General features: G+C 36.5%; 1 protein-coding gene across 4 annotated transcripts in view; it reads left to right on the top strand.

Moving 5' to 3' along the window:
• Window positions 1–21,837, top strand: part of LOC134802787 (acyl-CoA-binding domain-containing protein 5) — a 57,283-nt gene extending 35,446 nt beyond the window's left edge. Inside the window, exons 4-10 of one of the 4 annotated variants that reach the window (XM_063775497.1) lie at window positions 37–181; window positions 701–783; window positions 7,681–7,743; window positions 15,332–15,461; window positions 19,712–19,809; window positions 20,139–20,261; window positions 20,905–21,837. In XM_063775497.1, the coding sequence (XP_063631567.1) occupies window positions 37–181; window positions 701–783; window positions 7,681–7,743; window positions 15,332–15,461; window positions 19,712–19,809; window positions 20,139–20,258 (639 nt within the window). In that variant the 3' untranslated portion in view covers window positions 20,259–20,261; window positions 20,905–21,837. Of the gene's footprint in view, window positions 1–36; window positions 182–700; window positions 793–7,680; window positions 7,744–15,331; window positions 15,462–19,711; window positions 19,810–20,138; window positions 20,262–20,904 lie in introns of all 4 variants that reach the window. The other 3 variants (XM_063775496.1, XM_063775499.1, XM_063775498.1) reach the window with 3 other exon arrangements.
• Window positions 21,838–27,520: the final 5,683 nt, after the last annotated feature.

Here is a 27,520-nt window from a genome sequence, read left to right as displayed (position 1 = left end):
TTCATGCTTAAATGAAATGTACAATTTCCATTCCAGATAGTGGAGACCATGTCGTACAGTTCCGACGTGGCTTCATTCCTGTCAGTTGATGATGAGGACGAGGAGTTCCCGAACAGGGACTTGGAGCTGGTGGCCGGAGACGTTCTACGCAGGGTCCGCTCTGAGCATAACACTCCTATCGGTTAGTATTGCTTTAATGCCTCACCATGCGCAAAGAGAAGCGTGTAATGTAAGCGTCGTTTTCGGATGGTAATTGACGGAATGTTGTAACCACAGACCATCAACTACTAGACGGAGCACATAAGACAATCGCGTCCTCCACGCATAAACGCTGCCTTACCAATTTAATATGGGAGGGCGACCGCTTATTTCAGTTGCGCATATTGCGGTGTTTGTGGCTGTAAGATTAACTCATGGCGACCGTCGAAAGTACGCTATAAGCTGGACTGAGCTGGAACGAGGCTAAAATTTAACTTACCAAGGCTTTAATCAGTCTCATCTAATTTCTGGCAGTGAAAGTGTTAAGAATTTATTAATTAATTCCCTAATCTATACTTGACGCGTGACTTGAATCTATAAATGATGATCCCTATGACAGTTAAAATGATAAGATAGGCTTAATTATAGGCGCGCGAGGTATAATTGTACGAGGTTCACAATGTAAGAATCCAGTATAACAACTCACTTATTTCTTTTACAGGCTCGCGCTCCGTGAGCGGCACGTCGTCCCCCGTGCCCCGCACGCGCCACGACTCAGAGGACGAGTACATTGACACGGTCGATGTTAGTATTGTACGTATAGTGTCTCTGTGTGGTGTAGGTGTTGTAATGTATGCCGTCTTTTGTGTCTTTCGTGTAGTGTTATTATAACTAAAATTGTGTATCTAAGTTTTCTGAAAGCACATATATTTAAATTTCTCATATGTATTGTCATGAAAAATCTTAATAATAACTATTTGTACCCACGGGTAAGGGCAGCATCCGCTCGGTATACCCCTTACATTTCATTAAAGTGTCAAAAGGGCTTCTACGTGTTGGCTTCGTCTCCGCACACGCTTCCCAACTGTCCGGAACACTATTGTTCCCTGATGGGTGATCATTATTTAATAAAATTAAAAGTAACAAATAAATAACAATTAACTAATCTGAGATGTTGGTGTCGATCTGTCGATTAAGGCGGCGGTAGCGGTGGGTAAAATTTCAGATTCTGTCAATTTACCCCATTTCACACACAAGCGCACTTCACGCACACTACCTCACTTTACTGGGACAGGTCAGTGACCCATCATGTTTTTTTAAGATTGGACTTTTAGTTTAGTATTGACCACTAGCCTCCTTTGAGGGTAAAAGCGTTCCATTTAAAGATGAAAGAGAAACAATGCATTTAATCTTGCTTTCCTTGTCTGTTCATGTCACACGTGACGCACCTATAATTCATTTGATTGTTGACTGTTTTACTACCTAATATTGCTTTGTCGAGATACGCGTTTTGTACAATTAAAGCGAATAAAACAAGATGTCATTAAGTCAGATGTAAAATGTTATTTACTACTCTATACGGTTTTTCATAAGGTGCAATATCCATTCAATGGGAATTTAAATAAATAAAGTTTCGGCAGGGTGGCAATTCCATTTTGGCGGATAAAGCGAAACAGAGTAGTTCTATCGAACCTGCTTACAAATTTTCACGAGAATCAGTTGAGAAATGTGATCTGCAAAGGAGAACATACAAAAGCATTTTTGCCTAAGCTGAAACCGAGACCTTTGCTAACGCTGGTTTAGGTACACCTATAAAAAATGGTTGTCCCTACTGTAAATTTAATATCTTTATATTTCAACCGGTATAGTTTTACCTTCAAAAATAATCGGTATCGCTAAACAATAGCGGTACCTTACTACTTATACGTTCACGAAATCGGTATCTGCATAACTTGATTGTTAGTAAACTAACCTGGAAAATAATCTCAAAATCACCGAAACATTTATGTACAGTCACCTGCGATAATATGTTACGTCATTAGCGCCAACTTTGCCTCCAGGGAAACTTTGCCCAAAACGACAATTTTAAACAAATTCGTTAATGTAGAAAAATTGATAATAGTTATGGCCACCCTGCTGTTTTTAGTAGAAAATAGGTTATATTTCTGACCAAACTTGTGCATAACTGATATACCAAACTTGTCCATAACTTGACTTGGGAATTTTGAGCGAGTTGTTTAATATAGGGTATATTTCGGCGGGCAAAAAATTGATAAATAATGAATGCAAGTAGAAAAAATTGAGAACCCTTTGACAAATATTTCCGGGTTTGAGTTATAACACATGAAGCATAGATTATGTCTATTCAGATTTAAACTAAAAAGGCCTAAATACACAAAAGTTTGAGCGGTGGGCAAAGTAATCCGGTAATTTGGCATCCGTACCAACATTGCCCACCACCAAAAACGGATTAGGGTTGTCTTTTTCATCTAATTTACCCAACTTCGCAAGTAAAAGAAGGTTATGTTTGTACACTAAAATAAGTTTATAAATATATTCTGTATTTAATTTGTCTTATTATCCTTTATTTTGATATTTTATCCCGTTAACGAATGAAAAACACAACAAAAATCATATTTTTGGCCATTAAACTATTGTAACAGATTTTCTCAAAAGTGACAACCCTAGCCTTTGTAAAATGCTTAGGCGAGCCTTATTTGGAAATGGGCAAAAACGGGTAGGCAACATTGCCCAGCAAATGTATTTAAAAGTTTTACACTTATCGCTAAGCTATTAACAGGGAATGGTAGGATTGCCCAAAACCTTAAAGTGATCCTTAGACATCATCATCATACGAGCTGTATTTGAATACCAAATTAACGTGGGCAATGTTGGCGAAAACCCCGGATATCTTTGCCCGCCCTCTAAAACGCAAAAAATGGGTAAAAACACGACAAAAAAAATTTTTCTTTAAAACTGATGCATTTGATCACATAGGACGTGCTGAGCAAAAAAAAGTCATATGATGTGATATTTATTGAGAAATTCGCGTTTAAAAAAAAAAAGCGGGCAAAGTTGGTGATAATGACGGTACCTACTCTTCGAAGGCCGCAAAAATATGTGACATGCTCTTATGGTTCTACAAATAAGATCGTGTCAGATATATTTGCGGCCTTCGTTGTGTAACATAAATTGCAGGTGACTGTACATTTGGAATAATTATTTTATTTAGTTTCAACGAAAGTTTCAAGTTTAGTACGAAAATACTTCAGATATGCAATATGCACAAAATGTAGATCTAATCGAAATAAAACATTGCTTTTTATAGTAAATTTCTAAAACATTCGATAATAGGTATACATAACAATAACCAGTCCACAGCGCTAATTGGCCTGTAAGCTTCATCTCGGTCTCCAAAGCCGCAAAAACTCGCTAGTACTTAGTGCTGGTCTAGCCGTTATTTTTTCTTGAAGATTTTCAGAGAACAGCACGTACACGCATTATACATATAGACGGAACGAACGGCATAATCATAATAATTTATTAGTCGCAATCCATGGTATTACAGATCTAGGTACAAGACTTTCAGGTATTACTTATACGAATAACATAACTCTTCCTGTTAATAGGCAATATTTTAAGATAAATTTCTATAATATAATACAAGATTACAATTGTCATCAAAATTCGTTGACGTACAGAAGTCAAATACGTTTTTAAAATGACGCAAAACGATACCAGCATAATAAAAATTGATCCCAATCAGTAAAGATGAGTCTTTAAACTTTTTTCATTTTAAGCGAGTTTTGAAGGAACATAATACTTAAATTCGACTGTAATCGTATTGTTTTAAGATAGTTTACTGCGGTTTTCAAGCATTATGACCCGTAAATAAGAGCAAATCAAATTTAAATGAGACGCGAGCTGATATTTATGTACCCTATTTTTTGAAATACAATTTATCTACTGGTATGCTTTCTCGTGTGCGTATATGATTTAATGTCAATATAATTGTCAAAAGCAAGAAAATCAAGCTGTCATTTTCATTTGAAGAAGTACACGTGTGCTCCGGTGTAGCCCCAACGGGCATCTGACTTGAAGAAGAATTTTGAGTGATGTCGTCAATGTATGGAAATTGTTCGAAAGTTTACATTTGAGATTGAATTTCTCTGTTGTCTTTGTGAGTAAAAATATAAATTCGTAATAAATTGGTACCTGAATTATCTAGCTTTCAAAATCATACAATAATTCAATTACTGTCAAAGACAAAATTGTTTTGCTTCCGTCTCAAACGGAACTCCATATTTTGATTTTTTGATACTTTTAGTGTCGATTTGTAGAGAATAACAGCAAATTAAAAATATAATGGCATGAAGAGTCGGTACACGGTTTCTTCATGAAAAAATTTACGTGTAATTGAATGCAATTATTAAACATTTATTGAACAAATTATGGTTACAAAGTGAGGTCTAAATCGAAAACGTCATATACCGGCCCCTTAAGAAGTGTGATACTTCTTACGGTAGATATTTTTGTTTTTGCTTTTTGAGCAATTATCCAATGTCTAAGACGGTATACTGATTATAACACTTACACTGCGATCTTCGTGCGTTGTCTGTGCTGAACGGTTATTTTGTGAAATATATCTGTCTCTTTGTCTTAGAAATATTTGGTAGTTAAGTGTGTAAACAAGATATATTTTATATATTTAAAGCACAGGCAATGTACACTTCTTCCTAACTTTCTTTTTTCTCTTAACTATGTAGAATAACCCCCTTATTCATATAACTTTACGGGCCTGATTTAGTTAAATTATGTTTTATCCCTTTCTTACAAATACATAAGTCAAAATGACAGATAAAGACAAACGATTATTAGCTAATTGGGGTTTGTAGCGCGTTTATGAATAAGGGAGTATAGCCTGGCAAAAAAGAGTAGAAATCAAAAAGTGGCAACACTGTAGTGTCGTCCCTTTCAAATCAATTTATGTAAGAGAACGGGACGACACTACAGTGTTGCTACTTTTTAATTTCTACTCTTTTTTGCCAGGCTGTAAGTATATCTCTGTATATATCAGTAATTATATTAGTTTGTAACTGTATGTATGTTAACTCTCCTTTCTTATTATGTTTGTTCTTGTTTTCTTTTTTAAATTAAGGTAATTTGCCAGTAACTGGCCACTGTTAGTAATTGGCCACCCTAAACTAAAAATGAATTATATTCACCTATTAGACTATAGGAAAATTAAACAAAAGTCCTCTCCTTCACGATTTTCGTCGACATCTCTTCTAAATACCTAAAACTGGTATGGATGTGTTCCTCGTGGTCTCTAGAATACGAATTGACCGGTTTTAGTTTATGGAGGGGGGGACGTGTCGAAAAAAAGGGGGGGAAAGTGGTAGGCCGACCAGCATTGATATTTGTTCACATCTTGAGTCCTATGGGACCGATCGGTTCATGTGAGGTGTCGTTTGAAAGAGTGTTAAACGTGCTATTATTGTTTCATAATAACCGTAGTCATAATTGTAGTCGTTTACAAAATATTTTAAAATATATGATTTTTACCGTGCATGGATGGCATAAGTACTGACTAAACATGCGTCTAACTCAATAAATTATAACTTTACCGCAATTAACGTTATTACAAAATATACGAGAAATTTCATTATCTTTCCAAAAACATAAGTTTTATTGGTGTATAATATTATATAACCAAGTAATAACGAATTTTGTTCAGCATGGGTCACTACGCACGGTCACGTAAATGGCCGGCGACCGACGTCAACTTTTCATTATTTCTCGGGTTCTAATTTATTGATAAATTGGTGATAGGTACCATTTGAAAGGTTATTAAACGTACTATAATTGGTTTCAAATAACTGTAGTCATAACTGTAGTCATTTACAAAATAATTGAAATTTTATATGCTTGCAAATGGTATCTACCAAGTATCAGAAAAATAGGACCGGAAATATAATGAAAACTCAACGATGGCAGGGCTCCATTTACGTGACGGTGCACAGTACCCATGCTGAACAAAATTCATGATTACTTAGTTATACAACATTATACAGCAATAAAACTTATATTTTTGGATAGCTCATAAAATTTCCCGTATATTTTGAAAACATTTATTGCGGTAATGTTATAATCTAATGAGTAAGAAGCATGTTTTACCAGTACTTATGTCCATGCACGGTAAAAATCATATGTTTTCAATTATTTTGAAAATGACTAAAGTTATGACTACAGTTATTGAAACCAGTTATAGTACGTATAATATTCTTTCAAATGGTATCTATTACCAACTAATCAATAAAATAGAACCCGAGAAACAATGAAAAGTTGACGCCGGTCGCCCGCCATTTACGTGACAGCGCTTAGTGACCCCTGCTGAACAAAATTCGTAATTACTTGGTTATATAATATCATACACCAATAAAACTTATATTTTTGGAAAGCTAATTAAATTTCACGACCATTTTGTACGAACATTATTGGAGTAAAGTTATAATTTATTGAGTTAGACGCATATTTTATCAGTACTTATGCCATCCATGCACGGTAAAAAAATCATATAAATTTAAAATATTTTGTAAATTACTAAAGTTATGACTACAGTTATTTAAAACCAATTATAGTGCGTTTAATAGCCTTTCAAATGGTACCTATCACCAATTGATAAATAAATTAGAAGCCGAGAAATAATGAAAAGTGGACGTCGCGCGTCGGTCGCCCGCCATTTACGTGACCGTGCGTAGTGACCCATGCTGAACAAAATTCGGTATTACTTGGTTATATAATATCATACACCAATAAAACTTATGTTTTTGGTAAGCTAATGAAATGTGTCGTATATTTTGTAATAAAATAATTGCGGTATAGTTGTAATTTATTAAGTTAGACGCATATATAATCAGTACTTATGCCATCCATGCACGGTAAAAAATCAAAAATTTTAAAATATTTTGTTAACGACTACAGTTATGACTACGGTTATTATGAAACAATAATAGCACGTTTAATACTCTTTCAAACGACACATCACACGAACCGATCGGTCCCATAGGACTCAAGATGTGAACAAATATCAATGATGGTCGGCCGCCATCTTTGCCCCCCTTGTTTTCGACCCGTCCCCCCCTCCATAAACTAAAACCGGTCAATTCGTATTCTAGAGATCACGAGGAACACATCCATACCAGTTTTAGGTATTTAGAAGAGATGTCGACGACTTTTTTCGAAACAGGCCGGTTTCCTCCAGTCTATATAAACAGAATTGGACAGACGACCTTGTTAAGGCCGCGGAAGGATGCGGGTCGCTTCCAACCGGTACGAATGGAGGTCCAAGGGGGAGGCCTATGTTCAGCAGTGGACGTCTTATGGCTGAGATGATGATGATGATGATAAACAGAATTCATTTTAGTATAAGGTGGCCAGTTATCGAAACCTTATACTAAAATGAATTCTGTTTATCATCATCATCTCAGCCATAAGACGTCCACTGCTGAACATATTAGGCCTCCCCCTTGGACCTCCAATTCTGAATTCGGAATTCTGTTTATACGTAAATAAAATTCATTTTTAGTTTAGGGTGGCTAGGGTTACTGGCGAATTACCTTATATGTATATTTATGCTTCCAAAACTATTATTTATGTATTCTTGTTATTTGTTATATGTTGTGGCTAATGTACTAACAGTGGAGTCAGGTGGACGCCGACACAGGCCAACCCGGGGGCTTAGCCACTGTCGATGTTAATGTGGTAAGTTTAACAAGTATACGCCTGGTACACACAGCAACATTCCTAACTGTACATCGGTGGACCTTAAGACGAAACAGGAGCTGAGTTTTAAATATTTTAGGTAAATATACCCGTCTCGCTAACGGAAGCGGCACCTAAAAGTAGTGCGATAAGGACAAGGCGAAAAATCCTGCGTAAAAATCTCAAAAATCGAGGTTTCGTACTCCTCTGTTTCCTCCTCCAAAACTTAACCAATCGTAACCAAATTTGGAAATCTAAATGATTATGAAATTATCTGTGTCGGACCGTTTTGCTTTTTTGGCTAATTGATATCAATTTTGAATGCCACGCCTCTCATTGCGGCATAGTCAATTAGGCCATTTTGGCCATTTTTGAAGGGCTCTAGCGCCTTAAAAAACAAAAATATCAAAAAAAGCAAAACGGTCCGACACAGATATTGACAATATTAATCTGTGTTGAAAAAATCATTGCTCTAGCTTCAAAAACCACGGAGGAAAACGAGGAGTACGTTTGTATGGAGGAATGACCACTCCTGTTGGCTCTTAATACAGAAGGCATAAGGTCTATTGATTTACGGTTAACAGTGTGGGCTATTGCTGTGACGTAATGTGGACGTAATATGTGGTTGAATCCTAATTGGTAACGCGCAAACATTTTTATTACATCTTCGTTGCCAGCTCAAATGGAGTATATTTAATTCTATCTTGTTATTAGAAATTCGTAAACAGCGCTGTTCCCGGTTCTCGTGCTAACTTAAACCATGATAACATTTTGAAACTGTATGTGTTTGATTTAAACTAACACGATTTTCATTCATAATTTAAAACTAGCACGGGACTTAGTCGCGTAAAAACTTACGTTTATTTATGGCCTGACGTTTCGAACGTGACTTTTCGTTCGTGGTCACAGGCAGACTGGCGAGGAATTGTATCAACATTTTCTTGCTGCGCGGGTTTTAGGAACTACCCGCACTTGATCTTGATTTTATGTATGACATCGGTTACACGCTAATTCTGGCGTCAGTTCAGTCCATCATTCTGGTCAGAATGACGGGAGAATTATCGTGTAACACGCGGAATGATGGACTGATGGTCTGGTCTGGACTAGGGCTCGCGGTCGTGTCCGGGTTTCGTGTACACGTATTCGGTACCCGTTTCCGAACTACACGTACACGGTTTTCTGACCCGTTCTACACATGTACTCGGGCACACGTGTAATTAAGATCCGTGTATCCGGGTACCCGTGTACCCGTGTACCCGTGTACACGGCGAAACGGACCTTAAATACACGCGGGCCTAACCCGGCCTTGGCGTGTAGCGGAGATTGAAGTAATGTATATATGGATGTTCAATGTGATTGATATGTGTTGTACCAATTTAATTTTTCACCTAAGCAGCTCGAACAAGGGTATTTTGCTAACAGTGAGCAAAATGCGATTTTGCTAAAGAAAAATATAGCATATTCCGTTCGTGGTAGTTTCAGTCAAAGATGGACAAAATTCATTCATTTAATAATTTTTTCGAATGATCATTCGTGTTCAATTCATTCGCGAATAATTTATTCGGCGAATGAATTATTCGCGAATAAAATAGCCCACGAATAAATTATTTGCGAATAATATTGTCGAATAGTTAGCTTACAAAATAACTATTTAGCTGTTTTATATCCCAATGGTAAAAAGAAAATGTTTTCTATCGGTTTATCTGGTTGGTTGATTTGAGGTGTGGGAACTAGGGCTTCCAATACCGGGATCCCGAAATACCGGGATCCCGTCTGTGAAAACGCATTTTTCAATACCGGTATTTTTTAATGCAATACCAGGATCCCGGTATTTTCAAAAAACAAGGAAAGTGTGCCGATTATACCGTTTAAAATCCATTAAAATGAGTAACTTCGGCTGTATCAAGATTATCAAGAATATTACTTGCCCATTTAATGAAACAAGATCATTTAATTGGATCAAGGTCGGTGCATATGCATAGATAAATATTTGGTAATGAATTCTGATGTTCAGGATATGATATTAATATAGTTAGTCCTTAAAATTATATCTAAGATGGGAAACTAATTAGCAAGGAATTGTAGTATGGCAAACGAATTTTTAGTGGCAAATTTGAATATGGTTGGCTGGTTAATAAACCAGCCAACCTAATAAGGTTGAACTAAAATGTGACTGGTAACAGTGGTGAAGTTAACAAGGCGTGGTTAAAATGATTGTGGTGAAGTTAAAATGATTGCCAACCTGGAGGGTGAAATGATAATACATTGCAGTAATACTCCCTAGTATTACTGCAATGTTCTACCGCCAGAGTGCAGCACTAATTTGTTTAGTAAACCATAGAGTATCTTATACATACTACGCCTTAACCAGTTTTTTGACAAGTTTTACTATGACATTCATGCATCAAGGCGGTTTGTTTACAGGTGGCTTACCGCGAAACGCGAAAATCGTAATTTCGTTATCTGTTTCTCTATCGATCGAATAAGCAAGAGTGATAGAGAGGTAGAAACGGAACTTTCGATTGAAGTGTTTCACGGTAGGCCATGTGATTGAGTTAGTGACGCCCTCTATGCAGAGTTTTGCGTAATATTCCCTATTATTGCAGACGGCGATTATTGTTTTATATCCTAAGCTAAAGACATACATATCTGGTGTTACAGTGAGCCTTTTTATAATAAAACTCAAAAAATTTATGCGATTCATAGTCAATACCGGGATCCCGGGATCCCGGTATTGATGAAGACAGTTTCGGTATTAATAGCGGTATTGAAAGAAGTCCGGTATTTGGAAGCCCTAGTGGGAACTGGGAATACGCCTCATGTATTGGCGGTCACGTGGGGCGGGAACAACTGGAAATACACCAATAATGGGGGTATTCCCGTTTGTCTCCTTCGGGAACATGTGGGAAAAGACCAACAATCTTTCCCATTTATCCCCACTTCATTGAAGCGGGGCCAAATAGGAACACACCATTAACGGGTGTATTCTTATTGTTCCCCGCCGGGAACAGATGGGAATAGGCGCTGCATATAAAACATTTCCATTTGTCCCTCATGTATGGCCGGTAGAGATGTGCGCCGATGGCAAAATCATCGGCGGCGGCGTCCGATGATTTTTTGACCGGCGGCGGCGGGTTGATCGGCGTGAAATCGGCGTGGCATATTTTTGATACTGCATGAGAACGTGGCTGGGTGGATTTCAAAATCCTGCGAAAACTTATGGTTCGGTCTTTATAAAAAAAACTAGTAGGTTGTGCGAGTTGCAACTTTTTTATATGTTTTTAAGAACTATTATCTTCATGTTCCTTCAATTACCATCTCCAATAACTTAATAGTTTTTTTTATATAAAATGTTTTATGTGTCTAAAATCATCACCGTCTACCGGAAAAATCTGAACCTTATTGTTTGCGGTGAAAATTATAGCATACCTATCGTACGATTGCGATTTTTCTTTTACTTATATCTTTTCCATGTTGTTGTTTAACACATGGGAAAATATGCAATAATTCCTTCACCGAGAAAGTACATTTAAAAATATTTAAAATTTTGTCACGAATATTCGTCAACACCGTCATGGTAATGTCAATGTGAGCTTATCTCCGTATATGAACAACGAAATACCGCTAAAGGTCCTTGCCCTATTTTTCACTTTAATATAGAATGCCAAAAATGATTTTACTATAAAGTTACATCATTGAATCGTGAGAAATATTACGAACAAATTTGTAAAACGTAGTTTGTCACAACAGAGCATCATCACCGTTATGCTTTGGTTTAAAAAAGTTACAAATGATATATTAGAAATAATTATTGAAATGAATGGCAAACTACATGAAGTTTATTGTGTAGCATAGACATTAACTACTATTATTCGTATTCTAGAAATAAAAACAAGAAACTCTCAAATCGTCAACACCATACCCATCATCACCGGGAAAAAATGACGACCGGTGATGATTTCATGTGTATGGTGATGACGGTTCTCAGAAACTTTTCTAGTTATTTTGCTATAATTCATTATGAAATTAAGCTGTATATTTGAAAAACGTTCTCTATGTCTTCTAACACTATATAATGTCTACCTTATAAATGTAGAATAAATGTAGAAGAAGATATGACTATTTTTTTCACACTAGAGGATGGTTAGTTTTAAATAACATTTTGACTGAAGTAGGCAAAATTTAGGTCACTTAGAACTTAGAACATACAAATGTTTATTTTTTATTATCTAATAATGTAAATCGTGCAACTTAGAGTCTGTAATTGCATGTTAGTCGTGTTAAAACAAAGTATTTAAACAAGCAACATATATTAAGTTTTAAGCGACCATAGGATACGGTACTGGCTCACTATCGTAATGGCCTTATGTTTTTTGATAATATTATATTAATTGATGTATATAATTACAGCAATTAATAATTATACCATTGGGTAGTCACCGGACCCAATACCTAACATTTTGTAACTTATGACATGCATTACAAGTAGGGGTCTTGCAACTTATAAAACACTGATTATATATTAATGTTTAGCTATTAAACAATATATATATGGATTTAAATCATTATAGCTATTTTTAAAGTTAATTTATAAAACAACAAAAATACAAACTTATGCAATGAATCAAATTATCAAAAAAAAGTAATATATCATAAAAATTAAGCTCACTGGTAAGCCAGCAATTTTATAATATGATATAAATACCAAATTATGCAGTAGATAAAAGAAGATGCGGGTTTAAACTGATAATAAGAGTACAATATTGTTAATATGATTTAACATTGAAAAAACCCAAAAAAATAAATGAATAAATTATTTAAAATTATACAATAAAAATACTTGTTATATATTTATTTATATGAATAAAATGTATTTTTTATAATTTTCTAAAAATAATTTATGTAGCTAGTCTTATGTTCAAAAACATGTTATTTGTAATGTTTATTAAAGTTCTAAAGCCTTACAATTAAAAAAAGTTTTTGTTTTTTTAATACGTTTTTAATACATATATAAATTAGTTCCCAAATCGTCATTACCGTACATGCAGTGTCATTACCGTCTATAAAAGAGTCATTACCATACCATGATTGTCATCACCATCTTGCGTTTTTATATTCCGAAAGCGATAACTTCAAATATAAGCCATAAATGATTGTATAAATACCATAAATATCCTCAATATACAGCCCCCTATTACTTTACCCAGCTACAATTGTGTTAAATTAAACATTTAAAAAAAAATATTTTTTTGTATGGTGAAATTTTTGGTGATGAAATCCACCCGGCTGTAGAAACTCTATATTAAAGCCTTCTGAGTATTTACTAGGCTATCCAAAACATATTATGTGTATTTTCTAAATTATATCCCATCATGACATTTGGCAACCATTTATTACCAATACCAACCTCACGGTCACGGTCACCAACAGTATGATTAAATATTAAAATAAAAAGGATACTTTAAAACGCTACATTTTAGGCAGTATTTTTACTTACTGTGTAAATGGAATACAAATAAAACACAACAAAAATCTTTATAAGTTAAGTCTTAAATCTATGTATATTGACTTTTCCCAGCCGCTGTCGCCTCACCTAGGATTTGTTACGTAATAATTATGAACTACATATTTTACATTTGTCTGAACTGAAGTTTAACAGAAATGTAATGTTAGATTAAAGATGTCATCGTTTTCGAAAGAAAACGTCTCTGGCAGGTAGATTCGCTCAACAGAATGTCTTTGAAGTGTCCCGTCTTATGGAATACTAAGGTCTACTTTGTTTTCTTTACTGCTAGCTTAGTGATGATAGTTAGTGATTTAAGTTCCTATAAGTAGGTATAATTGCTTAAGTATAGCTTACTGCGAAGCTTTAAACTGATTTTTATAATTTTGTTTGAACATAAAATGACTAAGAATTATTCCTCTGACACTATCTATTCACTACGCAACATGGAATAAGACACGATAGGTATCAAAATTTTCCACGCCGATTATACACCGGTCAAATTTATCGGCGGCGGTGGCGTGGAAAAATCGTCGGCGGCGGCGGCGCGGCGGCGCGGCGCACATGTCTAGTATGGCGTAGGTCACGTGAATCGGGGACAAATAGGAATACACCAATAATGGGTGAATTCCCATTTGTCTCCGCGGGGAAAATATGTGAAGACCCTGCATAAAAATATTTTCCATTTTTCCCCACCTTATTGGGGTGGGGATAATTGGAAACCAATTTTCGGATGCATTCCCATTTGTCTACGTCGGGAACTGATGGAATAGGCGCTGCGTATAAATCGTACCCATTTGTCTCCGCCGCACGTATGGCGGCGGTCACGTAGGGCAGGAACAAATAGGAATACACCAATAATGGGTGAACATATGGGTAGACCCTACATAGTAATATTTTACACAAATATCGGATGTATTCCCGCTTGTCCCCGCGGGGAACAAATGGAAATAGGCGCTGCATATAAATAATTCCCATTTGTCCCCACCTCATGGATGGCGACGGTCAGTTGGGGCCTTTCCCAAAATTTTCCTTGGCTCTAAAATACGCTGGAGTTACTTCCCTATTCAGATTTGCCATCTGAGTGTGTACTACAAAAATCCTTCGTGTAATTTATTCGAATAAAATAACGAATAATTCATTTATTCGAAATTCTAAACGAATGGTTTATTCGCAAATAATCTCACCACGAATAATTGTTTATTCGAATAATTATTTAGATGAAAAATAATTCGAATAATGCCCAACTCTGGTTTCAGTAAGCATAACTATTGTATTAGATAATCATTTAGGTTTACTTTAATTATCAAAAAACTACATCAATGAAGAAAATGAAATACCTGTCAATGAAGTAAACGGTTACTAAGATATTGTTAATTTTAATCTTATGATTATTGAAACAAAGTGTACTTACCTACCTATTATTGACATTACAAATCAATCCAGTAAAACTGCAAAGTAGGTAATCGAATCTTCCTAACCTTCCACATATTCAATCGTATGTCTTCATAGCACCGATAGCACGAATCTCCGCTACACGAGAGTGAAGGGTCGAACCGGCGGGTAAATAAGATCCGTTATTTCGTGTATCCGTGTACCCGTGTACACGGGTACCCGTGTAAACGTTTCCGAATCCGGGCGGGTTCGTGTAGTTCGGGTTCTTAAGCCCGGCGGGCTTAAGAACACGGGTACCCGTGTCAGCGTGTAACACGTGTATCGGGAGCTGTAGTCTGGACTGATGAAAATTTAATTTTTTTGATAATATTCGTCAGTCCATATAATATTTTAAACTTTCGCGTTTTGAACACATATTAACTCACATTTATAGACGGGTCTAACGCGAATTTTATTCAATTACCTTGATTTACCGACGTTTCGACACAGGTTTCACTGGTCGTGGTCGCGGTTGACAACGCGGTGAGTTAATTCGTCAGTCCGTTTTGAATAACAGAAAACTGATAGGAGACTGATCGTGTAACCTCTTTGTGTCATTCTCGCGTCAGTCACCGTCCATGCAATGGCATGATGGACGGAACTGACGCCACAATTAGCGTGTAACCGATGTCTATGTGTTTACATTGGCAGAGCGACCCGGAGGTGGCGGAGCGTGCCCCTGCGCCCGCGCACGCCGCTCCGACGCCGGCGCCGGAGCGCGCGCAGACGGCGCCGCGCCTCAGCAACGGCCACGCGCACCAGATCACGTCGCAGCTCACACGTGAGTACACCACCCTGCCCGCCCCCGCGCCTCAGCAACGGCCACGCGCACCAGATCACGTCGCAGCTCACACGTGAGTACACCACCCTGCCCGCCCCCGCGCCTCAGCAACGGCCACGCGCACCAGATCACGTCGCAGCTCACACGTGAGTACACCACCCTGCCCGCCCCCGCGCCTCAGCAACGGCCACGCGCACCAGATCACGTCGCAGCTCACACGTGAGTACACCACCCTGCCCGCCCCCGCGCCTCAGCAACGGCCACGCGCACCAGATCACGTCGCAGCTCACACGTGAGTACACCACCCTGCCCGCCCCCGCGCCTCAGCAACGGCCACGCGCACCAGATCACGTCGCAGCTCACACGTGAGTACACCACCCTGCCCGCCCCCGCGCCTCAGCAACGGCCACGCGCACCAGATCACGTCGCAGCTCACACGTGAGTACACCACCCTGCCCGCCCCCGCGCCTCAGCAACGGCCACGCGCACCAGATCACGTCGCAGCTCACACGTGAGTACACTACACTATTTAATCCACTAAGCGTCATTTGCACCATCCCACCCAACAAACAAAAATTCCTCCTGTAGTGGCTTAAAATGCCAAAAATAATATTCTTATATGAGCCATATTATCACTAATAAGGGTGCATTTAGGCACAAATTATAAGGACAATTACCTTATATCCCCCTTGTAGTTGCTTTATTGTAAGCTTTCTTAATCTTGTACGTGCTTTATTATGACACGCAACAAGGAAGTCCAACTTATAATGGCAAGGAAAGTGCTCTTAAAAAGCTAATATACTTATACAAATCATATTGAAAGCATTAATAAGGGCAATAGCCCTTATACACGTTTTGTTATCATCATATTTAAGGGAGTAAAACTCATAACGGCAAAACAGAGGCTCTTAAAAAGTCTTTGGGATTTATAACTGTGCGTTTATGACTCTGCAATAGGTATTTTTTTCTTAGTGGTTTACTTTTTTTGTAACAGTTTGACAATAAATTAACAAGTGTCATCCATTTTGCTGAAATGAAATTGAATTTTTATATATAGAAATATAGATTACCCGAATATTTGCATATTTATTATGAAAACTGTGTGGGAATTTAATTTCATGACAAAATGTGATATGCAGTGTGTTGTATTATCAACGCGCCCTTGTATTTAAGCGGTTTTGTGCTAAAAATGTGGTTAATTATTTTGTCATGTTTTGAGCAAGGCCATTATAAGAGCAAAAGGAATTAGCACATCGTCTACAAATACTCTATGAGAGTTAAAACTTTATAATAGCAACAGGTGTTGCTTATGATTCGCCATTTTACATATAGTTAGGGTTCCTTTCTCACAAGTGAAATTCCATGCCTATCTATGTACTCATGTAAATTTTCCATGTCTGCATATTATACAATGGTAGTATTTCGCGGAAGTTGTCAAATTTTTAAAATCAAGAGATCTCAATTTACATAACATGAGATGGCCATGGAACTGGACACATTTTATACAAAGAAAAAGTTATAATTATTGTAGACATCCAACTCATCCAAATTTACCATTACACGTTGTGATTGGTCGTGAATACATAAAAATTTAGCAACAATTGCAACAAGACGACCGGTCTTGCCTAGTGGGTAGTAACCCTGCCTGCGAAGCCGATGGTCCTGGGTTCGAATCCCGCTAAGGGCATTTATTTGTGTGAAGAATACATTAATTTGTTTCTGAGTCATGGTTGTTTTCTATGTAGGTACATATAAGTATGTTTATATCGTCGCCTAGTACCCATAGCTAGCTATGGGTATGGGTATAAGCTATGCTTAGTTTGGGGCTAGGTCAATCTGTGTAAAATGTCCCATATATATTTATATTTAACTTACTTTCATTTTCTGTCAAAATTGTAAAGAGAAACAAAATACTCATGTGCCATAAAATGATCCTCTACGGAACCACTGCTGATAATTTGGTATCAGATTGTTCTAGAATATTTTTTTTGTCGGATAGGTATCTAATAACATGCTCCTATGAGTCAAAAAGCGTCATAGTTATCTTGTGCATTACCTTTATAAGAATAATTGGCCACATTAAAAGCCTTTACACTGCTTTGAATATTATACAGCTAAAAAGCAATGTAACCAGCCTCTATAAGAACAAAACATTTTGAACCCTTATTGTAGCCATATTAATTGGATTTATTAACGTGTACATGGCCAAATTATAAGAATAAAAGTAATATTAGCCAAATCTTCTTATAATGAGCCTCTATAAGAACAAAATATTTTGCACCCTTATTGTAGCCATATTAATTGGATATATTAACGTGTACATGGCCAAATTATAAGAATAAAGGTAATATTAGCCATATCTTCTTATAATGAGCCTCTATAAGAACAAAACATTTTGAACCCTTATTGTAGTCATATTAATTGGATTTATTAACGTGTACATGGCCAAATTATAAGAATAAAGGTAATATTAGCCAAATCTTCTTATAATGAGCCGTTAAAAGGTACCTTGACATAATGAATGCTATTTTAAAACAACTATGAGTGTTTAACCCTTATAGATTTAATTTTATAAGGATATTTTGTTTGTTGGGCAGTAACCCGGGGTTCACCGGTTAAACCGTTAACCCAATGTCAAATTGTACTGGTAACCATGGTAACTCCAGGTTTAACCGGTTAACCCCGGGTTAGTAAATGGTGCACACTTGCACTAGGCCCTTAAAAAACTAACTTGTCAATGAAGCATACACAGGGTTTTAAGAAGGGCTAGAGCTTCGACTTAATTATATCAGTCTGAAAATCTGTCGAATCTTAAAGTGAATATGTGAAAATCTTAGTACTGTTGGCGGTTTCATAGTTTTTAGGGTTCCGTACCCAAAGGATAAAAACGAACCGTGATAGATAGACAGTTGAAATTTTCACAGATGATGTGTTTCTGTTGCCGCTATAACAACAAAAATACTAAAAACAAAATAAAATAAATATTTAAGTGGGGCTCCCATACAACAAACCTGATTTTTAGGCCGTTTTTTACGCAATGGCACGGACCCCGTCGTGCGCAAGTCCGACTCGCACTTGACCGGTTTTCTTATTCTAAATATCAGTATAACATAACTCTATTCATCAGGTTATAAGGTTATGCTCGCGCGCGGCGTGCGTCAGATTGTAAGTTTCCTGTTTATCGCCACCATACCCTATCCTCAATGAATATACATACATTAAAACTAATGTACATTGTACAGTCACCTGCCATAATATGTTACACAACCAAGGCCGCAAAAATATCCTATACGATCTTATTTGTAGAACCATAAAGGGCGCGTCACATATTTTTGCGGCCTTCGATGAGTAACATATTATTGCAGGTAACTGTACAGTGTACACTTCGCTTCAAATACTTAATGGAATTTGAAATAATAATAAAACGAATAAAGAAGAGTTTTCGCAAATTCTAATATCAAAAAGACATGAATTTACACTAGAAGGAATAGTTCTCATTTTATAGGTCTATTATTGCATATTTACTCACGCTCGGTCAATTATTAGAGAGAATCAACTTTTTCTTCCCACTCGTTACCATTGTTACATGTAAAAGTAGTTATATACTTAACCTGTACATAATGACTTAACCTTTACATAATGGGCCATGTACTAAGCATGTTAGTAGATGCGACACAACATTTCTTCTAACAAACCGTTCTACAATTGTGTCGCTTAACTTCAAACTCAGGTAAATCCATTCGACCCTCTCAGCAAATATCTACTCTATTACCTTTTCTTAGTACCAAAATCGCATAATTTGACAGATGGATTTACCCGAGTTTGAAGTTAAGCGACTCAATTATCCCTTGACTGACATGACAGACTATTGTCGACTAGCAGTACTGATAGTTCCATTACTTGACGTTAGATGTCGACTAGGAAATTTTGGCGCAAGTTTTGGTAAGAAAATGGTGTCATCAATCAATATTAAGAGGGCCTGGCCCTCTGTCGCTGCCGCATTTTCCATTCCAGCCTATTCTGGGCCTTCGTTTTTACTTCTTGATATGAGTGGCTACAGCACCATTCTTTAATCTGTGTTATGTATGTGTGTTAGTCAAAAATCGTGGGTTCGAACCTCGGTTGTGCTGTATAGAGCAGAAAAATTCGTTCTCGAAAAAAAAAGTCGAAAAAGATGACTTAAAATTTGGTCAGACGAACCTTATTATACCTACACAGACAAGAGTTTAATGATTTTTATTTGTTGATAGATCTCAAGGTGCTGGAACAGCTGCCAGGCACGCTGGCGCGCCTGGAGGCCGACGTAGCGGCTCTACGGAAAGCCGTGGAGGGAGAGAGGCTCATGAACGTAAGTTTACAGTCAAGTGTAAATATATGGGTGCACACATCATACTCAAAACTATGTCCCATAGTTCTTATGTCAGCGAATTAAGATGGGACATATTTTTGAGTAAGATATATGCACCCATATGTTTACACTTGACTGTACGAACATGGAATGGAATAGATTTCTGTACTATTTCGTACCCAGTTTTGAGAAGTCTAGCAGCTTTTATATTAATCGTCACAGTGATAAGGTACGAAATAGACTTGTATGTACGGTCTCAGTGGCTTGCGTCCTACCTATGGCATATTTGACGGAGTGTTCATTTCATTACCGTTTCATTATTATTCCAGCAAAACCACGGATGGCGGTGGCCGTGGCAGGAGCTGAGCCCGCCGACGTTGCTCCTGCTCGCCGCATGGCCGTTCATCGCCTACAAACTGACCGGGCGGTTCCAGAGACGCGACACGTAACACGTGAGTTGGTCCTAAACTGCAACACTTATAGCATTAAACAGTCATATGCCAAAACCACGGATGGCGGTGGCCGTGGCAGGAGCTGAGCCCGCCGACGTTGCTCCTGCTCGCCGCATGGCCGTTCATTGCGTACAAACTGGCTGGTACAAGCGGTTCCAGAGACGCAACACGTAACACGTGAGTTGGTCCTAAACTGCAACACTTAGAACACTCAATAGCCATTGGTCCTAGACTACGACACTTACAGCGCTCAACAGCAACGTGTCACAACAGTGGGCGACAAGTTCGTTGTATAGGCTGGTGCGGTTGCGGAGTTGGTCCTAAACTATGACACTTATAGCACTGGACAGTCACTTGACAAACCATAGTCGTTCGTCGCCTACAGACGGCGCGGCTGCAATGACGCGACACGTAACACGTAAGTTGGTCCTAAACTGCAACACTTAGAGCACTTGATAGCCATTGGTCCATTTGGTCCTAGTCCTAGACTACGACACTTACAGTAGAGTACTGTATTTAACTTGGCTAAAATGCCAATTACTCATTTCGTATTTAAGATTATTACCAGCAATTTTCGGCTAATAATGTACTACTATCTGAAGATGTAATTAATGTGTTATTAATATATTTTTGTTTCTTTCAGGTCCTAAATTATTACGAAGACATAGTATAAGGGGATCACGCGATATAGCCGGCTGCGATCGAAAGTTACATTACAATTTCAACCTCATTTCCTTCTATTTAAATTCTATTTCCTTTAGAATTGTCTGAATTGTGAGAATTAAAGGCTACCGGCCCAAGTACATGATGGGAAAAGCAATGATAACGCACGCTGTGGCATAAATGTCAAGTAAAAGAAATGTTAATACTTAGTGACATAGATAAGACAACTAAACTTAGTAGTCACCAAAACGCCATTGTCGTCCATATAGCCAACAAACAAACGACATTAATGTAATCTTCATATTTCTTGATACTTAATGGTTATTTGAGCGTTTCATTTATTTTTTTACCATTTTATATATTGTGACCTTTTTTGCCACTTTTGTGTTATTTCTAGTCAGGATCGCGAGCCCTTTTCATCCTTATAGGAGTAAAAAAGTGTCCTAAAATTTCCATACATTAGGATCGAAAGAGCTCGTGATTCTGAGTTGAAATAACACAAAAGTGGCAAAAAAGGTCACAATAAATAAAAATGGCAGAAAATAAAAGAAACGCTCATTTCCCAGAATTTTAATATTATTTTCAGTAGATAAATATAACAAAAACATCACATTTTTTTTCAATTTAATTGTAATGTAACTTTCGTATTTCGCCATCGCATAGCTCAGTTTACGAAACGGATATGATGATATCTGTCTTAGTGAAATGGTACCGTTGGGTTTTGTACGTTAAAATAAAGGGGTAAGGTTCATTTTCACTTAGCGTCATTATTTATAGTCCGTGAGCCGAATGATGAATTTATCTGCTATGAAATGCCCTTAGGATCCATTTTACATAATATTTTTTTTATATATATCAGGGGCCCGTTTCTCAAAAGCTTGTAACTTGTTATACAAGTGGAAGTCCCTTGCTAGAGCAAAAGCTGTCAAAAAATGACATCCGCTTGTATTACAAGTTACAAGCTTTTGAGAAACGGGCCCCAGGAGACATCTTACACAGATCAACCTAGCCCCAAACTAAAGTATATGTAGTAGTGTCTATTTTTAGTTGTGTTATAAAATTGCAATATTTTTTAATCAATTATTCATTCACGTACAGCTTGGCAAAAAAGAGGAGTATTTCCATGTCTATTTGTAGTAGCATTTTAATTTTTAGTCTGTAATATTATATGTAAGTAAACAAATTAAAAAGTGGCAAGTACAGTAGTGTCGTCCCGTTTTCTTATATATATTGGTTTGAAAGGGACGACACTACAGTGTTGCCACTTTTTAATTTGTTTACTTACATGTTACAGACTAAAAATAAAAATGCTACTACAAATTGACATGGAAATACAAAATTAGATAAAGTACACTGGATCCTATGGGTTTGTGCCGAAATACATTTATTATTCATATTGAAACGCCTTGTATTTTGAAAACAATTCGTTTTGTAATTTAAAATTCACACAAATTAAAGTATTTATGTTTGGTTTAAATATTTAGGTTTTTAAAGCTTTTAGTGTTGATAATGCATTTGTCATGTTATTTGTAAGAAATGTCAGTTCTAAATGAAAATGCGTAGATCTGAGGGTAGTACATACTTGATTTCCGGACGTTTTGGAGTTTTTATTTTACCTTTTACATTTTTTTAAACAAGTACCTGTGTAGTTCTAAAAAATATTGAATTATGATCATAAGTCTAAACCGAAATTAGCCTGAGGTATTTGTTCCCAGGACACTGGCCGCGTTCCCCCTCTGCACAGTGAGGCGGAGTTTTTGCGCAAAAAATGCGCCTGCTCGTAGGTCGCCAGTAGGGCATGCTCCCGGGAATTCCCAGTTCTCAAATTCCCGGGAATTCCCGGGAATTTCATTGTGTCGAAAGAACCGGTACTGCGCTACTGTAAAGCGCGTGCAATAATATTGACTTGTAGTGATTAGGTGTTGGGAATTTCCAAAGGGGCGTAGCGGAAGATTTACAAAAATGTGAGCGAGCATAGGCAAAGTCTCAAACTGTAGAGGGCCGTGTGCAGGTTGGTTTTTTGATAAAATAAGTCATTTATCAATACGCATGTAATAATTTATATGAAAATAAGTCATTCATAAAGATTGTACACTAACACAAACAATTTCTTAAGTATAATCTTAATATGCCTTGAGAACCGGGAAGAACCGGGAATCCCGGTTCCAGCCATGCCCAGAACCGGGAAATGAAATTCTTGGTACCGGAACCGGTACTGCATGCCCTAGTCGCCAGACACCCAGACTAAGTAGTTTGGTAGAAAAGAAAATTGTAAATGAACAATTTCATGCACGAAAAATTGAAATCATGTTCACAGGGACAGTCATGGTGCCAACATAAAACGATGTGTTTTTATTAAGGAGGTTTCTTTGTGACTATCCCTCGTTCTACGCATGCGCCAGTCAATGTTACCTGCTACTTTGTCTCACTTAATTTATTCGGCGATATCCTCACTTTTACATTCTTACTTTTAATTTATTTTTAAGGGTATTGGTGTACTGATTACTATTAAATATTGCATGCGAAGCAAATGTTTATAAAAACCTTCATTTTATCATATGGTTATTCTCACAAGTTACCACCAAGTTTTTACCAGTGATAACAACTCAATTTTTTCTCACTGTTGACCACTGAGAACAACTGAGAAAAAAAATCCCACTAGTTACCAATAAACTGAGTTGGTGGAAACTACTGGGAATAATTTTTCTCAGTTGTTACCACTGGAGACAGATGAGAAAAAAAAATCTATTGTTGCCACTGGTAACAACTTGGTGGTAACTAGTGGGAATAACTCGAAGCAAATTAAATTAGGAAGTTTAGAGTTTTTATTCTAAAGTGGAGGCAAACGAGCCTACGGCCTGCTAAGTGGTCAGCGTAGCCCATAAACGCCTTCATTCTGAAGATATGATTTTTTCGCTTCGCTTGCGACATGACTTTTATACTTTTTTTATTTAAAATATTGAAAAGACTAAAATAAATTTTATTTAATTATGAATGAATTCATTTATATTTTCGTTGTTATAAATTTTCTTATTCTGTATCCTACGTTAGAGTAAGCAGATGTGTTGTTGGTTATTATTTGTAATTATTATGTGATATGTAGTTAATAAAATGTAATAGTTGTTGTATATGTTGTTTTTATGAAGGCCCTACAGAACTTTCCCAATTTTCCTCAGCTAATGGAGATCGAGAAACTTGTTTGCCTATAGCTTAGCCCTCGTTAGCCAAGAGACAACTTATTAAGATATGTTTTTATGTATAATATAAAACTAAAGTGTCATTCTATGGAACTTGCTAATTATGTAAACAAAAGTCACCAGTAAATTCATCATTCTTTGACAATTTCAATATGGCGGTTTGTTTACATAGTTAGCAAGTTCCATAGAATGACACTTTACCTAATAATGAACACAAAAGTATACTAACTAATAAAAACTTTTAGGGCCACTTGCACCATCCCACTAACCCGGGGTTAACCAGTTAAACCTGAAGTTACCATGGTTACTAGTACAATTTGACTTATTTGGACACTGGGTTAACGGTTTAACCGCCTAACCCCGGGTTAGTGGGATGATGCAAGTGGCGCTTAAAGGTTAGCTGGAAGAGATGAGGGTGAGCTGAGAGAGAAGGGAATTTTGTGCTTTCAATTCTATATTCATTAAATTTAAAATTAAATTAGTCTCTTGAGTACTCCGATCAGTAGATAATTGAGATTTTTATTTTCTTTTAATTTTTTTTTAAGAATTTCTAGAAGAAGCCTCATACGTTAGCAAAGAAAGCATCTTGATTCTTGACTTTCCGCTGTCAAACATCGGTTTTGTATACAGAGTGGCTAAAAAATAAGTGCATTCCCGTTGCCAGGGAGGTTTTCGGATTATACTGGACAACTTTTACTATGGAACCAACCCCGAAATCGCGAAAAAAAAATTTACCCTCCCATAGAAAATAGACCAGCCATACAAGCTAAATGTATCATGTATGAAACAGCCCAATTATTTTTCGCGTATTCGGGGTTGGTCCTATAGTAAAAGTTGCTCAGTATAATCCCAAAACCTCCCTGGCAACGGGAATGCACTTATTTTTTAGCCACTCTGTATATGAGTGAATCAATTATTTCTTCTTGTTACCTACTCTGTCCCGTCAGCCAGGCGACAATAGTAGCACAGTTTATCAGAAGAACTCTAGTAACACGTTATAGAGCTTGGTAGGTGGCCCGTTATGAAAAGGCTTAATAACTTATTCACACTATGACAATGATTTAAATTATGAATAAAACAACTTATATAAAACATAATCCTTATATTTTGAGTCCACAATTAATATATCAACAAAGCTTCAATAAAAATAAGCTATAGCTACCGCCTTTTTTATGGTCTGTACAGTCGTTATCAGATACATAGAGGAGCCGCCGAGGTTTTCAAAAACATCTGAACACACACTCTAACGCGTTGATTATAGAGGCGTGTTCCGATATTTCTGAACACCTTGGTCGCTCCGATATATCTGATGGACACTGTACAAAGCCGTTTTTCCGTGGTTCGCGATTGGCGTGTGCGAGGGATTTCTTAACACATTCACTGCCAGCGACCCGCTAGGCGGGTTCTTTGTTCGAAGGCGGTTTTCGCTACATACGGTTTTCCCATAACATCGCACGTAGCGCGTAGCTCGCGCTGGCACTGTATGTGTTGACGCGCGCACTCTCTGAAGGCATTTTATTTTTATTTTCGCAATATGCCGGCTTTGCTCAGTGTCTTTAACGCACATAAGCGTCAACTTAAATGCACAAACATGCACGCAATGGTACTGTCAAGTGTAAAAACATGGGTACACATTATATTCAAAAATATGTCCCATAAGCTCTTAGGTCAGCGAATTAAGAACTATGGGACATATTTTTGAGTAAGTTGTATGCACCCATATTTTTACACTTGACTGTATGCTTTATTATGAATTCACAGTTGCGTTTAACCTCTTGTCTGTGTATGATAATGACAAGGACCCTTTTAGTTACACTGCGTGGGCTATCAAAATCGCTGTAGACTTTTCTTGGTCTAACTCTAGTAATTTTTTCATCATTATTGAACACGATTTTTTAAAACCACACACACATGAAAGGTAGCACTAATGAAAGTCAGCCAACGCTTATGCGCGTTCAAAACACTGAACGCGTTAGTAAAAAAATACTTATTAAACAAAATGTCATACTAGTTAACTCAGGACCAAAGATAATCTTAAATGGGAATTGTATCTTTACACAATCACTTCGGAAACCAACAAAATATCAATGATTATCGTAATATTTATAGACCATTTTATTTTCTATATACAATGATATCCAATTCAGAACTCGAGATTATAGTAGAATTAGCTCCGTCTAGTAAAATGATTTTTTCTCTTTAGGTAGATGTACATCTTTAGGTAGTTCTACTTATTTGTTCGGCTGTAGTTCAGAAAATTATCCCTAATTTCATAATAATACAGTAAATATTCGGAATTGTACGAAAATCTAAAGTACCTAGTCAGAAAAGTTCGTGATTCTGAGTTAAAATAACATAAAAAATGTCATATAAAAAAATTACTTTAAAGTTTAAATAAAAGGACCCAAACATTATGTACCTAATTCAGTATTTGCTTGCTTTTTGGATATCAGTGTATATAGAAATACTTGTATTAACGATAATGTATACATTAAATTGATGCTTAGCACTCTAAATACATTAAAACTCGCATAGTCAACCGTAATACTTTCACTCCAATAATTTCAGCTCAAACATCAATATAATCGATTTTTGCTTATTCAAAACTATTTCATCAATTCGAATATATTTGAAAATGTAACGTCCAAGTGAATGAATTAATATTTTATAGATAGTACTTACATACATATTAGATTTCGAGCCAGTATTATGAACATATTTATTTATTTCACCAGAATTACGGTGTCATTTCAATCATATACTCAAATGGTCGATAGATAGTTTGCAAATTTTAAAACGTAGATCTAAGTATAACAATGAAATCTACGCTATTATTGCATTTTAAATCTTGTAGCTTAAACGAAGTAATAATTAAAAGACAAAACGTTGAACTTTTTGTTTCATATTGTACCGTGACCCAAGGGACACATCTATTACAAATTAATGGTGAAAAATATTGGATCATCATGAAGTTCTGCAAATAATACATATTATTATTTAAAAATAGAACCCTCTAGTTTTAATTATAATGTTTATAATACTGGCTACATTATACAAAAATGTATTGAATTCCTACATAAATACATTAAATGACAAGAATTTTGCAAAAAAATACTAAATGTTTATACAATAATATACATATATTTCCGTAATACAAAATGTTTTCATTATTTATTCTATCACCTAACAATATTACATACTATATCAATGATTAAAAAAAATATAGCATTTTTATTACTATGAAATAAATAGATAGTTACTTTTGTTAGCGATTTTATTTAAATAGCAATGAACTTAACAGTATTATATTTTGTGTTTAGTATAATGTTTATTACATTTCGGCATGCGTGAACTACTGTACAAAACAGGTCTATTTGGTATTGTTAAATAAAATTAAAA

Source organism: Cydia splendana, chromosome 25, assembly GCF_910591565.1.
Source record: "Cydia splendana chromosome 25, ilCydSple1.2, whole genome shotgun sequence".
NCBI classification, from domain to species: Eukaryota; Metazoa; Arthropoda; class Insecta; order Lepidoptera; family Tortricidae; genus Cydia; species Cydia splendana.
Note: the sequence above shows the minus strand (reverse complement) of the source record. Positions and strands in the feature narration are given on the sequence as shown.